Source organism: Apodemus sylvaticus, chromosome 14 (assembly GCF_947179515.1).
Source record: "Apodemus sylvaticus chromosome 14, mApoSyl1.1, whole genome shotgun sequence".
Taxonomy (NCBI): domain Eukaryota; kingdom Metazoa; phylum Chordata; class Mammalia; order Rodentia; family Muridae; genus Apodemus; species Apodemus sylvaticus.
Genome location: NC_067485.1, coordinates 73030907 through 73048298, shown reverse-complemented (window position 1 = coordinate 73048298; position 17392 = coordinate 73030907). Strand labels below are relative to the sequence as shown.

The 17392-nt window shown below is 40.2% G+C and overlaps 2 protein-coding genes across 16 annotated transcripts in view; both read right to left on the bottom strand.

Moving 5' to 3' along the window:
* LOC127665128 (coiled-coil domain-containing protein 3-like) overlaps positions 1 to 17392 on the bottom strand; it is a 738150-nt gene that overhangs the window by 296930 nt on the left and 423828 nt on the right. The window lies entirely within an intron of this gene.
* LOC127665125 (ankyrin repeat domain-containing protein 26-like) overlaps positions 1530 to 17392 on the bottom strand; it is an 870635-nt gene continuing 854772 nt past the window's right edge. For 10 of the 14 annotated variants that reach the window (XM_052157544.1, XM_052157549.1, XM_052157547.1 and 7 more), the window contains 6 exons: positions 15316 to 15530; positions 14380 to 14616; positions 10194 to 10430; positions 5874 to 6110; positions 2216 to 2285; positions 1530 to 1987 (listed from right to left, as the gene is read on the bottom strand). In XM_052157544.1, coding sequence (XP_052013504.1) covers positions 2225 to 2285; positions 5874 to 6110; positions 10194 to 10430; positions 14380 to 14616; positions 15316 to 15530 — 987 coding nt within the window. In that variant the 3' untranslated portion in view covers positions 1530 to 1987; positions 2216 to 2224. The remainder of the gene's footprint in view (positions 1988 to 2215; positions 2286 to 5873; positions 6111 to 10193; positions 10431 to 14379; positions 14617 to 15315; positions 15531 to 17392) is intronic. The other 4 variants (XM_052157553.1, XM_052157554.1, XM_052157555.1 and 1 more) reach the window with 4 other exon arrangements.

Here is a 17392-nt window from a genome sequence, read left to right as displayed (position 1 = left end):
TTCAAATCCCAGCAACCACATGGTGGCTTACAAACATCTGTAATGAGGTCTGATGCACTCTTCTGGTGTGTCTGAAGACAGCTACAGTGTACTCACATATAATAAATAAATCTTAAAAGAAAAGTCTTTAAATACCCACGGCCTCATCACTGTACCTCCAGGTGTCATGGCCTAGGGCTCACTCACTTCCTGCTAGTATGGGTAGTCAAGGGGTCTCATGTCAAAGGGTGACCACTGACCTTGAAGCTTGGATGCAAAGGTCAGAGTTTGCTTTTTCACACACAGGCACTCATACACACACACACACACACACACACACACACACACACACACACATATGAGAGAGAGAGAGAAAGAGAGAGAGAGAGAGAGAGAGAGAGAGAGAGAGAGAGAGAGAGAGAGAGAGAGAGATCCCAGAAAAATGAGCCCTGCACTGCATGTAAGATCTTCCAAGCCGTATGCTTTGGCACTTGCTGAACAGGGTGTCTGCTTAAGTGCCTCTCACTACAGTGTCTGAACTCTGAATCCACTGGGCTTTCAGCAAGGGCTTTAACTTCTCACACAGGAGGAGCCAATCGGGAAGAGCAACAAGCTCGCTATTATCTGCTGGTCCCCAATGCCTCCTGCCTACTCTGCTTCCTTGGGTGCTTGGCTGTGACCCGCCTCTGGCTCTCCTTAGAGTGCTGTTTGGCTGAGGTGGATCTGAGCCTCTAACACAGACTAGGGAGCATCCAAAGGCAGAAAGGCATCAGGAAGCGCAGTCCTACACTCTCCTCTGCACTCATTGGTGAGAATGGAGTCACCTGACTGTCCATGACCCAATCCGGGGCCTCACAGAATGTGCCTGTCGGTTCCACTTAAACTATGGCACCCTTCCCAATAGCAAGAGAATTGGTATTCTTATTTTATTGCTATTCATAGTCTTATTTAGGAAATTAGAAAAAAATAACCTTAATACAAGCTAACATTTATGTAGTGATAAGTTTAGAGAAGTCATAAGAAAGTATTAACCTCAACACATTAAATTAAAACATCATGCATACCTATAATTGACAGGATGATTCATTCACTCATTCTTTCCTTCATTCATCCAACCACCTACAATTTGTTGCAGGGAATTAAAAAAATAACTCCAGAAGGAACTTTTGAAAATTAGGAAAATAAGAAAACTTTGGAATTACCATAGGCCAGAGGAAAGGCTTTTGTGATGATTGGGATTTGTCAATCATTCTTTGTTTTAAGTAGCTGAGGAACAATATGGTGCCATCTATGCTGGCAAAACCATTGTGAGTGACGAAATTGCACTCTTATAAAGTAGCATTTAATTTCAACCACAAAAGAATGTAGGGCTCAGTATCTAGGTCTAGGGAAGGGTTTGCAGGTGCTAGGTTGTGTAGCAAAGGTGGCAAGAAGTTCCTGAACTAGACCAGGAAGCAGGCTATCTTAGTTAGGGTTTTACTGCTGTGAACAGACACCATGACCCAAGCAACTCTTATAAGGGCAACATTTAATTGGAGCTTGCTTACAACTTCAGAGGTTCAGTCCAGTATCATTAAGGATCAAACATGGCAGCATCCAGGCAGGCATGGAGGAACTGAGAGCTCTACATGTTCATCTGAAGGTCTCTAGGAGAAGACTGGTTCCTTAGGTAGCTGGGATGAGGGTCTCAAAGCCCATGCCTACAGTGACACACTTCCTCCAGCAATACCACACCACAGGGCCAAAGGTCCTAATAGTGCCACTCCTTGGACTGAGTATATCAAAACCACTATACATGACAAGGAGCTGGTGAGAAAAATAAACTGGAAGCCACAGAAAAGGACTCCTTGACCCCAGATGGAAATAAATCTGGTAAAAAGTGAGCTATTTCTAGTACTTGACATAATGATGATTATGTCCATTACAATTTAAATATATGGATTTCTTCTTAAAACTTCTTCATCCACCTACAGGCAAACTGGAGCAGTTGTTGGTACTTTGGGGCTTGCTGTAAAAATAAATGAATAAAAGTTACAATTGCAAAAAAGGATGGGGGAACAAAGGTAAAAATAAAAGGTAAGACAACCACAGAGAGAGGGAGGTTAAAATATATCTCTACTTAATAACAGAGATTCATTTCACCCTTAGGTGAACAGGTCTTGTAATTCAACAGACAGACCTGAAAGTAGGCCTGTCAGAAATGGAGGCTCTGGAGACAATGGAAACTGTGACCAACCTTGGAAAGCTAGGTTGGTCTTTCTGTCTTTCTGAAAGCTCTCTGCAGCTTCACTTTCCTCTTGTTAGCACTAAAAAAGACAAATCCATCATGTACATATCACTTTTGTTCCTGAAATGCATTTTAAAAAGACTTTTCTTTTTAAATGGTCATAAGAGTAAATGGAATGTCCTATAAAAGAACTTGTTTCACATTTATATATATCAGAGCATTCATCAGCAGGGATTTAGGTAAACTAAGAAACTGTCAAAGGCAGTTTGACTGCAGATTACTTCAAGATAACTCCAAAGGTCAGAGTCAGAGTTAATTCACACAGTAGCAGAGGAGAGGTGCTAGAACTGCCCAAGTTTATTCATACTTGGCACTCACATACTTGAATCTGTCAATGTGTCTACTTAAGTGAATATTGACAGGAAAATTCATAAAAAGAGAACTGTATTCATTAGAACGTTAGATCTATACTTAGCTGAAATGGTAAAGTGTCAGCTTTATTTTAAGGAAATATAAAAAGAAGAAAGCAACACTGTAGCAAGAGAGAAATGTTAGCTGTGCCCAAGGTTTATTTTTTATTTTTATTTTTATTTTTTCTCTATTCTTTGTTAACATCCTGAATGCTTTCCCTGTTCCTGGTTTATTTTTTTAAGAAAAGTTATTTTACTGCAGATACTTTGCAAAATTATGTCAAATTGACAGTCACATCTAAATGGTTCCATGAAGACTTTTTTCACTACATATTTGGGTGACCATCACTTTTATCAGTACCTTTTCTTCTGGGACTCTGTTCAACTTACATGCTTATTTGTTCATATAGTGCTGCTATAACATTTAGCTGGTCATGGTAGCATTGCTGGTATATGCCCAGCATGAATCTGGCAGAATCTTCAGGAGCTTGGGCTCTATGGAGCCTGCATCCATGTCTTTTGCTTCTTACATGTTCTCTGACTGTTGTGTCAATGTTTTCTATTCTATCTCCTGCACCTGAGTGTCTCTCTTCTATCTCTTGTATTTTGTTGGTGATGCTTGCTCCTATGACTCCTGATCTCTTTCCTAGATTTTCTGTCTCCAGGTTTGTCTCCTGTCATGTTTCTTTATAGTGTAATTTCCATATTTAGATCCAGGATCATCTTGTTAAATTCCTTCTCCTGTTTGTTGTGTTTTCCTGTAGTTCTTTAAGGGATTTTTGTACTTCCTCTTTAAGAGCTTCTACCTGTTTACCTGTATTCTCTGGTATTTTTAAGGGAGTTATTTATGTCCTTCTTAAGTCCTTATGCTTGAGATTCTATGATCCTGAGTGTGTTACAGCACCTGTGAGTTAAGCTTATTCTGGATGTGTTGGTACTAGGTGTGGAGTTAGCACCTTTGTTGAAAACAAAAATCTGAGATAAAAGACCAGAAGGAAAATAAAAATTTAGGTCATATTCTTTTTTAGAATATTAGAAAAATAACCTTTATACAACTTAACATTTACTTAGTTATAGGTTTATAGGAATTATAAGAAAGTATTAACCTCAACACATTAAATTGTCATGTATAATAGTGTTTGAAAGTCATTATGTCACTTACTGTTGAGTTCTAACTTTAAGGTTATATCAGAAGCACAGTAAGATGTTAAGAAACCAAACCAAATTAAAAAGAACTTTAACATAAATAAATATATAATTCTAAAAGGAGGACATGAAGTTGGTAGAGAGATGTTATGTGGGCTGTGAGGGAGAGGGCAGTGAGAGGTGGATATGATTGTGATACATTTTATATATGCATGAATCTTTCAAAGAATAGAAATTTAACATAAGTGCAATATTTTATTCCATAATTTTAGATAAAAGTGGTCATTGTTTTCTAAAATTTAATTTCTAAATTAAGTGAATTTAAATTTAATTTACCATAAGTGAATGTAAAACATATCAATATTTTTACATTTCTTGGACCAATTTATAATGTATGTACAAAAATAAGATCTCCCAGAACTGTAGCCAGGAAGTGACATATGGTGCACTCCTTTAAAGATTAGTCTTAGCATTGGAGAGGCAGAGACAGGTGGATCTCTGTGTTCTACCTATAACCTGGTCTACACAGTGAGTTCCAGGACAGCCTGGGATACAATGAGGAACCATGTTCAAAAAAATGAAATAGACAGACAGACAGAGAATTTAAGAGAATCTGGGAGTGTTTAGTAATATGTCTTGATACACATGCATGTATGAGCAAGAATAGATGGACTAAGTTGATTATGAAGAAGGTCATGAAGATGGGAGTGGATAGGCTGAGGAAGATGGGGGAGTTGGAGAGGGCAATGGAGATGTGATCATGTGTCATTATATGTATGTGAGTGGACATCAGAAATTGGACTTAATGGAATTTTTTAGAGGACTCTAAGTTGGGTGGGCATGGGACCATGAAAGTCAGCCTGTTTTCTGGTTGTGCGAGACTTAAACTTTAGAGATCCTGCAGATAATTCTGCAAGGGAAGCAAACCCATTGGCCATGCTCCAAGACACTAGCCTCCTGACACAGTGTCCTCAAGTCCATAATTCTGTGGCCATAAGTTATGTAGGGCATTTCCCTTAGCTCCTGGTGTTCTGTCTAGACTCTTCCCACACAGTTACCTCACAACAGCAAGGTATGGTCCTTCCCAAAGTATAAAAGGGGTTGCTGCCCCCTCCTCCCTCTCATATTCTCTGCTGTATTCTTGTCTCTCTCCATTGCCCTCTTAGTCTCATCTCCCTTCCCCCTCTCACCATGACCAGCCTCTATTTTTCACTTATCAGAACTCTCTGCCCACAATAAATGCTCTAAACCTATGAACTACCTCTTCTCATCTGGACCCACTATGATGGAGCCATGGAGCAGGTCTCCTTCTCAAGAGCTGTTTCTAGCCTCCTGCAGTGGAACTTCTCTGTCTTCTAGCCAAGGTCATCACCAAGCCATGCTGCCTGCCCAAGCTAGTCAAGGACATTCGTCCCTGCAGGAAGAACCTGAAGTTACTTCTTTCCCTATTTTCGCTTAAGCCCTGGGCCAGACCTAGTCCAGTGGTCCCGACCCGGTCCAGCGTGCCCCCACTCTGTTCTCATCTCTTTTGAGACATTCAGTCTTGTCTGCAGTGTCCAAGACTGAGAACCTGTATTCCCTGGCCTCTGCAAGGCCTTCCTTGACCTCTGTGAGGCCTGGGATCTACGAACTCTGCCCTGCCAGCAACCCCAGGTGAACATACAGGCTGCCCTTCCCCAGTCCCAGAGCAGGGTCCTACAGCTTCTCATAGCCTGATGCATGCCTGTTGGTTCCATGGGCACACCTGCAGCCCAACTCCTTGTGTCTGCCTTGCCCAGTGGCCCAGAGCTCTGTGTGGATGTAGGCTTCCACTGTTAAGCCACGAGTAGGTAGAAAAGTGGGGATGGATATAGTAGGAGTTGGGGAAGTGGATAACATGATTGAAAACTGAAAACAACTCAAAAACTTAATATGAAAAGGACGGGGAAAGAAAATAAGTAAAAATAAAAGGTAAGACCAGCACAGAGAGAGGGAGGTTAAAATGTTTCCTCTCCTTAATAACATAGATTGATTTCACCCTTATGTGCAGAGGTCTTGTAATTCAACAGATAGACCTGAAAGTAGTTCTGTCAGAAAGGGAGGGTCTAGAGACAATGGAAAATGTGACCAACCTTGGTAACCTATGTTGACCTTTCTTTCTGAAAGCTCTCCCTCTCTGCTGGCAATGTGATGTCCCCAAACTTGGAGTAACATTTCCACTCATTCCAAATCCATCATGGTGATGAGGACCTGAAACACTAGTTTCCTCTTGGATGTGCACAGCCCCAGTGTGTGAGTGTGTAAGTAGCTCTTCCTCTGCAACTATTGTAGCAATGTCTTCCTGCAGCTTCACTTTCCTCTTGTTAGCACTAAAAAAGACAAATCCATCATGTACATATCACTTTTGTTCCTGAAATACATTTTAAAAAGACTTTTCTTTTTAAATGGTCACAAGAGTAAATGGAATGTCCTACAAAAGAACTTGTTTCACATTTATATGTATCAGAGCATTCACCAGCAGGGATTTAGGTAAACTAAGAAACTGTCAAAAGCAGTTTGACTGCAGATTACTTCAAGATAACTCCAAAGGTCAGAGTCAGAGTTAATTCACACAGTAGCAGAGGAGAGGTGCTAGAACTGCCTGAGTTTATTCATACTTGCCCCTCACATACTTGAACCTGTCAATGTGTCTTAAGTGAATATTGACAGGAAAATTCATAAAAAGAGAACTCTATTCATTAGAAAGCTAGATCTATACTTAGCTGAAATCGTGAAATGTCAGCTTTATTTTAAGGAAATATAAAAAGAAGAAAGCAACACTGCAGCAAGAGAAGAAATGTTAGCTGTGCCCAAGGTTTATTTTTTATTTTTATTTTTATTTTTATTCTTTGTTAACATTCTGAATGCTTTCCCCGTTCCTGGTTTATATTTTAAGAAAAGTTATTTTACTGCAGATACTTTGCAAAACTATGTCCAGGTGACATTCGCATCCAAATGGTTCCATGAAGACTTTTTTTCACTATATATTTGGGTTATCATTATATTTATCAGTACCTTATTTTCTGGGACTCTGTTCAACTTACATGTTTATTTGTTCATATAGTGCTGCTGTAACATTTAGCTGGTCATGGTAGCATTGCTGGTATATGCCCAGCATGAATCTGGCAGAATCTTCAGGAGCTTGGGCTCTATGGAGCCTGCATCCATGTCTTTTGCTTCTTACATGTTCTCTGACTGTTGTGTCAATGTTTTCTATTCTATCTTCTGCACCTGGGTGTCTCTCTTCTATCTCTTGCATTTTGTTGGTGATGCTTGCTTCTATGACTCCTGATCTCTTTCCTAGATTTTCTATCTCCAGGTTTGTCTCCTGTCATGTTTCTTTATAGTGTTATTTCCATATTTAGATTGTGGATTATCTTGTTCAATTCCTTCTCCTGTTTGTTTGTGTTTTCCTGTAGTTCTTCAAGTGATTTTTGTATTTCCTCTTTAAGAGCTTCTACCTGTTTACCTGTATTCTCTGGTATTTTAAGGGAGTTATTTATGTCCTTCTTAAGTCCTTATGCTTGCTCTCTCCATCTGTTTATCTCTAGTGCTACCATCACTGTCTGAATGAAGCCTGTCCCTCCTGTGATCCTGGATGTGTCAGAAATCCTCAGAGTCTAGCTATCTCTGTGGTCCTGTGATTCTGTGATCCTGTGATCCTGAGTGTGTGAGAAACCCTGGGACTCAAGCTGCTTCTGCAATCCTGAAATCCTGTTGTGACCAAGCTCCTGAGATGCTATGATCCTGGGTGTGTTACAGCGCCTGTGAGTCAAGTTTATTCTGGATGCTTTGGGACCAGGTGTGGAGTTAGCACCCAAGGTCTACACAGGGCAGCTCACACTGGAAGGAACCTGTGCCACGAGCCAGGCAGGGGTTCCTGAATTCCTTGATCCTATAGGTCCTAGTTACTCCTGGTGTTGGGACAGATGTTGTGGCCTCCTCACCTATGATCCTGAGAGTTTAAGAGCACCTGGTAGTCAAGTTTTTTCTGGATGTTGTGGGACTGGGTGGGGAGTTAATGCCCATTGTCTACTCAGGGCAATTTCTCAGACCAGAAAGATCATTTTACTCACTCTAAAATTAATAATACATACCAAAATACCCCTGGCTCAAAGTCATAAGGAAAACAGAAATCTGAGATAAAAGGCCAGAAGGAAAATAAAAGTTTAGGTCATATTTTTTTAGAATATTAGAAAAAATAACCTTTATGCAAGTTAACATTTATCTAGTTATGGGTTTATAGGAATCATAAGAAAGGATTAACCTCAACACATTAAATTGTCATGTATAATAGTGTTTGAAAGTCATTATGTCACTTACTGTTGAGTTCTAACTTTAAGGTTATATCAGAAGCATAGTAAAATATTAAGAATCCAAACCAAATTAAAAAGAGCTTTAACATAAATATATAATTCTAAAAGGAGGACATGAAGTTGGTAGAGAGATGTGATGTGGGCTGTGAGGGAGAGGGCAGTGAGAGGTGGATATGATTGTGATACATTTTATATATGCATTAATCTTTCAAAGAATAGGTATTTAAAATAAGAGCAATATTTTATTCCATAATTTTAGATAAAAGTGGAAATTGTTTTCTAAAATTTAATTTCTAAATTTAGTGAATTTAAATTTAATTTACTATAAGTGAATGTAAAACATATCAATACTTTTACATTTCTTGGACCAATTTATAATGTATGTAAAAAAATAAGACCTCCCAGAACTGTAGCCAGGAAGTGACATATGGTGCACTCCTTTAAAGATTAGTCTTAGCATTGGAGAGGCAGAGACAGGTGGATCTCTGCGTTCTACCTATAGCCTGGTCTACACAGTGAGTTCCAGGACAGCCTGGGCTACAATGAGGAACCATGTTCAAAAAAATGAAACAGACAGACAGACAGACAGATAGATGAACAACTTAAGAGAATCTGGGAGTATTTAGTAATTGTATATGTCTTGATACACATGCATGTGTGAGCAAGAATAGATGGACTAAGTGGATTATGAAGAAGGTCATGAAGATGGGAGTGGATAGGCTGAGGAAGAAGGGGGAGTTGGAGAGGGTAATGGGGATGTGGTCATGTATAATTATATGCATGTGAGTGGACATCAGAAACTGGACTTGATGGAATTTTCTTAGAGGACTCTAAGTTGGGGGGTGTGGGACCATGAAAGGCAGCCTGTTTTCTGGTTGAGCTAGACTTAACCTCCAGAGATTATGCAGATAATTCTGCAAGGGAAGGAGGCCCATTGGCCATGCTCCCAGAAACCAGGCCCCTGATACAAGGCCCTCAACTCCATAATTCTGTGGACATCAGTCATGTAGGACATTTCCCTTAACTCCTGGTATTCTGTCCAGACTCTTCCACCACAGTTACCTCACAACAGCAAGGTATGTTCCTTCCTAAAGTATAAAAGGAGTTATTTCCGCCTTTTCTCTCTGTTGTTCTCTTCTGTATTCTTTTCTCTCTCCATTGCCCTCTTGGGCACTTCTCCCTTCCCCCTCTCACCTGGCCAGCCTCTAATTTTCACTTATCAGAACTCTCTGCCCACAATAAATGCTCTAAACCTATGGACTACCTCTTCTCATCTGGACCCACTATGATGGAGCAATGGAGCAGGTCTCCTTCTCAAGAGCTTTTTCTAGCCTCCTGCAGTGAAAACTATCTGGCTTCTAGCCAATGTCATGACCAAGCCAAGCTGCCTGCCCAAGCTAGTCAAGGCCATTCGTCCCTGCAGGAAGAATCTGGAGCTACTTCTTTCCCTCTTCTCCCTTAAGTTCAGGGCCAGACCAAGTCCAGTGGGCCCCCACTCTGTTTCCATCTCACTTGAGACATTCAGTCGTGTCTGCAGTGTCCAAGACTGAGAACTTTTCATCCCTGGCCTCTGAAAGGCCTTTCTTGGCCTTTGTGAGGCCTGGGACCTATGAACTCTGTCCTCCCACCAACCCCAGGTGAAAATACAAGCTTCCCTTCTCCACACCCAGATCAGGGTCCTGCAGCTTCCCATAGCCTGATGCATGCCTGTTGGTTCCATGGGGAAACCTGCAGCCCAACACTTTCCGTCTGCCTTCCCCAGTGGCTCAGAGCTCTGTATGGATGTACACTCCCACTTTTAACCCACAGGTAGGTAGAAAAATGGGGATGGATATAGTAGGAGTTGGGGAAGTGGATAACATGATTGAAAACTGAAAAAAAGACTCAAAAATTTAATATGAAAAGGATGGGGAAACTAAATAAGCAAAAATAAAAGGTAAGACCAGCACAGAGAGAGCGAGGTTAAAATGTTTCCTCTCCTTAATAACAGAGATCGATTTCACCCCTATGTGAACAGGTCGTGTAACTCAACAGATAGAACTGAATGTAGGCCTGTCAGAAAGGGAAGCTCAGGAGATAATGGAAATTGTGACCAACCTTGGTGACCTACGTTGACCTTTCTTTCTGAAAGCTCTCCCTCTCTGCTGGTGACGTGATATCCCCAAACTTTGAGTAACATTTCCACTCAGTCCAAATCCATCATGGTTATGAAGCCCTGAAACACTAGTTTCCTCTCGGATGTGCACAGCGCCAGTGTGTGAGTGTGTAAGTAGCTCTTCCTCTGCAACTATTGTAGCAATGTCTTCCTGCAGCTTCACTTTCCTCTTGTTAGCACTAAAAAGACAAATCCATCATGTACATATCACTTTTGTTCCCAAAATGCATTTTAGAAACACGTTTCTTTTTAAATGGTCACAAGAGTAAATGGAATGTCCTATAAAAGAACTTGTTTCACATTTATATGTATCAGAGCATACTTTATCATTTACCAGTAGAGATTTAGGTAAACTAAGAAATTGTCAAAGACAGTTTGACTGCAGATTACTTCAAGATAACTCCAAAGGTCAGAGTCAGAGTTAATTCACACAGTAGCAGAGGAGAGGTATTAGAATTGCCTCAGTTTGTTCATACTTGCCCCTCACATATTTGAACCTGTCAATGTGTCTACTTAAGTGAATATTGACAGGAAAGTTCATGAAAAGAGAACTGTATTCATTAGAAAGCTAGATCTATACTTAGCTGAAATGGTAGAATGTCAGCTTTATTTTAAGGAAATATAAAAAGAAGAAAGCGACACTGCAGCAAGAGAAGAAATGTTACCTGTTCCCAAGGTTTATTTTTATTTTTAATTTTTTTATTTTTTTATTCGATGTATTCTTTATTTACATTTCAAATGATTTCCCCTTTTCTGAGTCCTAACTTCCTGCAAGTCCCATAAGCCCTCTACCCTCCCCCTGTTCCTCCATCTACTCCTTCCCACTTCCCTGTTCTGGTATTCCCCTATACTGTTGCACTGAGTCTTTCCAGAACCAGGGGCTACTCTTCCATTCTTTTTGGACATCATTTAATATGTGGATTATTTCTTGGGTATTCCAAGTTTCTAAGTTAATATCCACTTATCAGTGAGTGCATAACATGATTGATTTTTTGAGACTGGGTTACCTCACTTAGTATGATGTTCTCCAGCTCCATCCATTTGTCTAAGAATTTCATGAATTCATTGTTTCTGATGGCTGAATAATACTCCATTGTGTAAATAGACCATATTTTTTGTATCCATTCCTCCATTGAAGGACACCTGGGTTCTTTCCAGCTTCTGGCTACTACAAATAGGGCTGCTATGAACATAGTGGAGCATGTGTCCTTATTACAAGCTGGGGAATCCTCTGGGTATATGCCCAGAAGTGGTATAGCATGGTCCTCTGAAAGTGTCATGCCCAGTTTTCTGAGGAACCTCTACACTGATTTCCAAAGTGGTTGCACCATCTTACAATCCCACTAGCAGTGGAGGAGTGTTCCTCTTTCTCCACATCCTTGACAGCACCTGCTGTCTTCTGAGTTTTTGACCTTAGCCATTCCGACTGGTGTGAGGTGAAATCTCAGGGTTGTTTTGATTTGTATTTCCCTAATGATTAATGATGTTGAACATTTCTTAAGATGTTTCTCAGACCTACAAAGTTCTTCATGTGAAAATTCTTTGTTTAGCTTGGTACCCCACTTTTTAATGGGGTTATTTGGTTCTCTGGGTTCTACCTTCTTGAGTTCTTTGTATATATTAGATATTAGCCCTCTGTCAGATTTAGGGTTGGTGAAGATCCTTTCCCAATCTGTTGATTGACGTTTTGTCCTTTTGACAGTGTCCCTTGCCTTACAGGAACTTTGTAGCTTGATGGAATTTTCTTAGAGGACACTAAGTTGGGTGGGTGTGGGACCATGGAAGGCAGCGTGTTTTCTGGTTGAGCTAGGTTTAACCTCCAGAGACCATGCAGATAATTCTGCAAGGGAAGGAAGCTTCTTGGCCATACTCCCAGACACTAGGATCCTAAAACAAGGCCCTCAACTCCATAATACTGTAGCCATCAGCCATGTAGGGCATTTCCCTTAGCTCCTGGTATTCTGTCTAGACTCTTCCCACAGTTACCTCACAACAGCAAGGTATGTTCCTTCCTAAAGTATAAAAGGAGTTGTGTCCCCCTGCTCCCTCTCTTGTTCTCTGTTGTATTCTTGTCTCTTTCCATTGCCCTCTTGGGCACTTCTCCCTTCCCCCTCTCACCATGACCAGCCTCTATTTTTCACTTATCAGAACTCTCTGCCCACAATAAATGCTCTAAACCTATGGACTACCTCTTCTCATCTGGACCCACTATGATGGAACCATGGAGCAGGTCTCCTTCTCAAGAGCTGTTTCTAGCCTCCTGCAGTGGAACCTCTCTGTCTTCTAGCCAAGGTCATCACCAAGCCATGCTGCCTACCCAAGCTAGTCAAGGCCATTCGTCCCTGCAGGAAGAACCTGGAACTACTTCTTTCCCTCTTTTCCCTTAAGCCCAGGGCCAGACCTAGTCCAATGGGGCCCCACTCTCTTCTCACCTCGTTTATGACATTCAGTCATGTCTGCAGTGACCAAGACTGAGAACCTGTCATCCCTGGCCTCTGAAAGGCCTTCCTTGGCCTCTGTGAGGCCTGGGACCTATGAACTCTGCCCTGCTAGCTCCCCCAGGTGAACATACAAGCTGCCCTTCCCCACTGCCAGAGCAGGCTTCTGCAGCTTCTCATAGCCTGATGCATGCCTGTTGGTTCCATGGGGAAACCTGCAGCCCAACTCCTTGTGTCTGCCTTGCCCAGGGGCCCAGAGCTCTGTCTGGATGTAGGCTCCCACTTTTAACACACATGTAGGTAGAAAAGTGGGGATAGATATAATAGGAGTTGGGAAAGGGGATAACATGAAGTTCCTGAATAGAATACAAATAGCTTATGCTCTAAGATCAAGAACTGACAAATGGGACCTCATAAAATTACAAAGTTTCTGTTAGGTAAAGGACAGTGTCAAAAGGACAAAACAGCAACCAACAAATTGGGAAAGGATCTATAGCAACCCTACATCCAACAGAGGGCTAATATCTAATATATACAAAGAATTCAAGAAGCTAGACACCAGAGAGCCAAATAATCCTATTAAAAATGGGGTACAGAGCTAAACAAAGAATTTTCACATGAAGAGGTTTGAATGGCTAAGAAGCACCTTAAGAAATGCTCAACATCACTAGCCATTAGGGAAATACAAATCAAAACAACCCTGAGTTTTCACCTTACACCAGTTAGAATGACTAAGATTAAAAACTCAGGAGACAGTAGGTGCTGGCAAAGATGTGGAGAAAGAGGAACACTCCTCCACTGCTGTTGGGAATGCAAGTTGGTACAACCACTCTGGAAATCAGTCTGTCTGTTCCTCAGAAAACTGGGCATAACACTTCCGGAGTACCCTGACATACCACTCCTGGGCATATACCCAGAGGATTCCCCAGAATGTCATAAGGACACATGCTCCACTATGTTCATAGCAGCCCTATTTATAATAGCCAGAAGCTGGAAAGAACCCAGATGTCCCTCAGTGGAGGAATGGATACAGAAAATGTGGTATATTTACACAATGGAATACTACTCAGTAATTAAAAACAGTGAATTCATGAAATTCTTAGGCAGATGGTTGGATCTGGAAAATATCCTAAGTGATGTAACTCAGCTGCAAAAGAACACTCATGGAATTCAGTCACTGATAAGTGGATATTAACTCAGAAACTCTGAATTCCCAAGACAAAATTCACATATCAAGTGACTCCCAAGAAGAAGGAAGGAGAGGTCCTGGATCTGAAAAGGCTTGTTCCAGCATTGTAGGGGAATACCAGGACAGAGAAGTAGGAGGGGGTTGATAAGAGAATGGGCGGAGTGAAGAGGGCTTAGGGAACTTATGGGGAGAGGGCAACCAGGAAAGGGAATATCATTTGGAATGTAAACATAGAATACAGTAAATAAAAATAAATTAATAAAAGAAAAGAAAGAAAATGGAAAAAACTCAAAAACTTAATATGAAAAGCATGAGGAGACAAAATAAGTAAAAATAAAAGGTAAGAATGCCACAGAAAGAGGGAGGTTAAAATATTTCTGCTCCTCAATATCAGAGATTGATTTCACCCTTATGTGAACAGGTCTTCTAATTCAACAGATAGACCTGAAAGTAGGCCTGTCAGAAAGGGAGGCTCTGGAGACAATGGACACTGTGACCAACCTTGGTAACCTACGTTGACCTTTCTTTCTGAAAGCTCTCCCTCTCTGCTGGCAATGAGATGTCCCCAAACTTGGAGTAACATTTCTACTCAATCCAGATCCATCATGGTGATGAAGACTTGAAACACTAGTTTCCTTTGGGTTGTGCACTGCCCCAGTGTGTGAGTGTGTAAGTAGCTCTTCCTCTGCAACTGTTGTGGCAATGTCTTCCTGCAGCTTCACTTTCCTCTTGTTAGCACTAAAAAAGACAAATCCATCATGTACATATCACTTTTGTTCCCAAAATGCATTTTACAAAGACTTTTCTGTTTAAATGGTCATAAGAGTAAATGGAATGTCCTATAAAAGAACTTGTTTCACATTTATATGTATCAGAGCATACTTTACCATTCACCAGCAGGGATTTAGGTAAACTAAGAAACTGTCAAAGGCAGTTTGACTGCAGATTACTTTAAGATAACTCCAAAGGTCAGAGTCAGAGATAATTCACACAGTAGCAGAGGAGAGGTGTTAGAACTGCCTGAGTTTATTCGTACTTGCCCCTCACATACTTGAACCTGTCAATGTTTCTACTTAAGTGAATACTGACAGGAAAATTCATAAAAAGAGAACTGTATTCAATAGTTATACAGTTATACTTAGTTAACTAAATATAATATATATAATAGTTATATTTATACTTAGCTGAAATCGTAAAATGTCAGCTTTATTTTAAGGAAATATAAAAAGAAGAAAGCAACACTGCAGCAAGAGAAGAAATGCTACCTGTGCCCAAGGTTTATTTTTTAAGGAAATTTATTTTACTGCAAATAGTTTGCAAAATTGTGTTAACCTGACATACACATCCTATTGGTTTCAGGAAGACTTTTTTCACTATATATTTGGGTTACCATCACATTTATGAGTACTTTGTTTTCTGGGACTCAGTTCAACTTACATGTTTATTTGTTCATATAGTGCTGCTGTAACATTTAGCTTGTCATGGTAGCACTGCTGGTATATGCCCAGCTTGAATCTTTCAATATCTTCATGATCTTGGGCTCTACAAAGGCTGGATTCCATGTCTCTGAGTCTGCTTTTCATGTCTAATATTTTCAAAGTAAAAGCTTTCTCTTTCCTCTGCTCCGATTGCTCGTGAGCTTTGACAGCTGTCTAAAAGGAATCACATGCTACATATGAAAACGTTTGCTGGTGAGATGGGTAAAGGCACCTGATGCCAAGCCTAATGGCCTGAGTTTGAACCTTGGGATCAACATGGTGGAAGGACATAACCACCTCTCTCTGCTTATCCCCTGACCTCCACATAATATGTAATTAAAGAAAATACAACAGTGTATCCAGGGCAGAAGCAGTAGCTCAGCACCAAACAGTATTTGCTGCCATTATAAAGATCCATGTTTGATTCTCAGCAAATACATGAAAGCTCAATTACAGTTCAAAGGGATCTTATTTCTTCCTCTGATGGCTTCCCAAGACACAAGATACCCAATTGGTGCACAATCATATATACTGGCAATACCCATACACATCAAAAGAGTTTAATTTTTTAAAAAGACTACTATTTCCAATAATTATAATTTTAAATGTTTATAAAAGGTGTTGGACTTGAAATAATTATCTCGTCCTTTCAGAGTTCCATCTTCCTACAGTTCTAAACCTCTACGTGCAGTCATGGATCAGCACCACACTCCCCAGCCCATAGCTCTGCCTACCTTTGGGGAAGTCTGCTGCAATCTGTGAAAGCCAGTCCCAGAGGCTTGCTACTCCCACAGACTAACAGGTCAGCCAAAACCAGAGATAGCCAACATGGCTGAAGGTAAATGCAAATACACAATTAATAAAAGCTAGTGCAATGTTGCTTCTTCAGAACCCAGCTCTCCTAATGGGAAACATCAAGCCCTGGATATCTTAACGTTACTGAACTGAAAGACTATGACCCTAAAGTTCTTCTTATGAAGATGATTGAGGCCTTTAATTAGAGAATTAAAAAGTTCCTTAAAGAAATATAGGACAATTCTACCAAGTAGGTAGAAACCATTAAGAGGAAACAAACAAATCCCTTAAAGAAATAATGGGAAATAAAATTGAACAAGTGAAGAAAATAAATCAAACAGTTCAAGACCTAAGATGGAAATTGAAACAATAAAAAAGAACCATAAATGGAGACAAGTCTGGAGGCATAAAACCTAAGAAAGAAAACAGGAGCTAGAGACTCAAGCATCACAAATAGAATACAGGACATGGAAAAGAGACTCACTGGCACAGAAGATAAAACAGAAGAAATTAATGCACAAGTAAAAAAAAACAAATTTAAAAAGGTTTTCACTGAGAACATCTATGAAATGTAGGACACTCTGAAAAGACTAAAACTACGAATAATAGGGAGAGCTAAGGTTGAATGTTCCCAGAAGTAATTCCCATAAAACATCCCTAATATAATCATAGAAGAGAAAAACCCTAACCCCTCACAAAAATGAGATGGCTGTACACAAACAAGAACCTTAGAGAACTCCAAATAGCTTGGACCAGAAAATATAAAGTCCTTCTGATATATAATAATCAAAACATTACATGTATAGAACAAAGAAAAAATATTAAGTGCTTCAAGGGGAAAGGCCAAGTAACATAGAAAGGCAGACATCTCAGAATAGCACCTGACTTCTTATCAGAGACTCTATAAGCCAGAAGATAATGGACAAGTATTATGCAGACATTAGGAGACAACAGATGTCAGACCAGACTGTTATACACAGCAAGCCATGCAATCACCATAGATGAAGAAACCAAGATGTTTTATGACAGAAACAAATTTAAACAATGTATTTCTAGTAATCCAGGCCTACAAGAGGATACTAGAAGGAAACCTCCAACATGAGGGAAACTACATCCAAGGACACAAAAGAAAATAATCATCAAACAAAAAAACCAAACAAGTTATGCACATGCACACACACACACACATACACAGTATGTGTGTGTGTATTGAGTATTTTGCAAAAATACTCAATAAAATT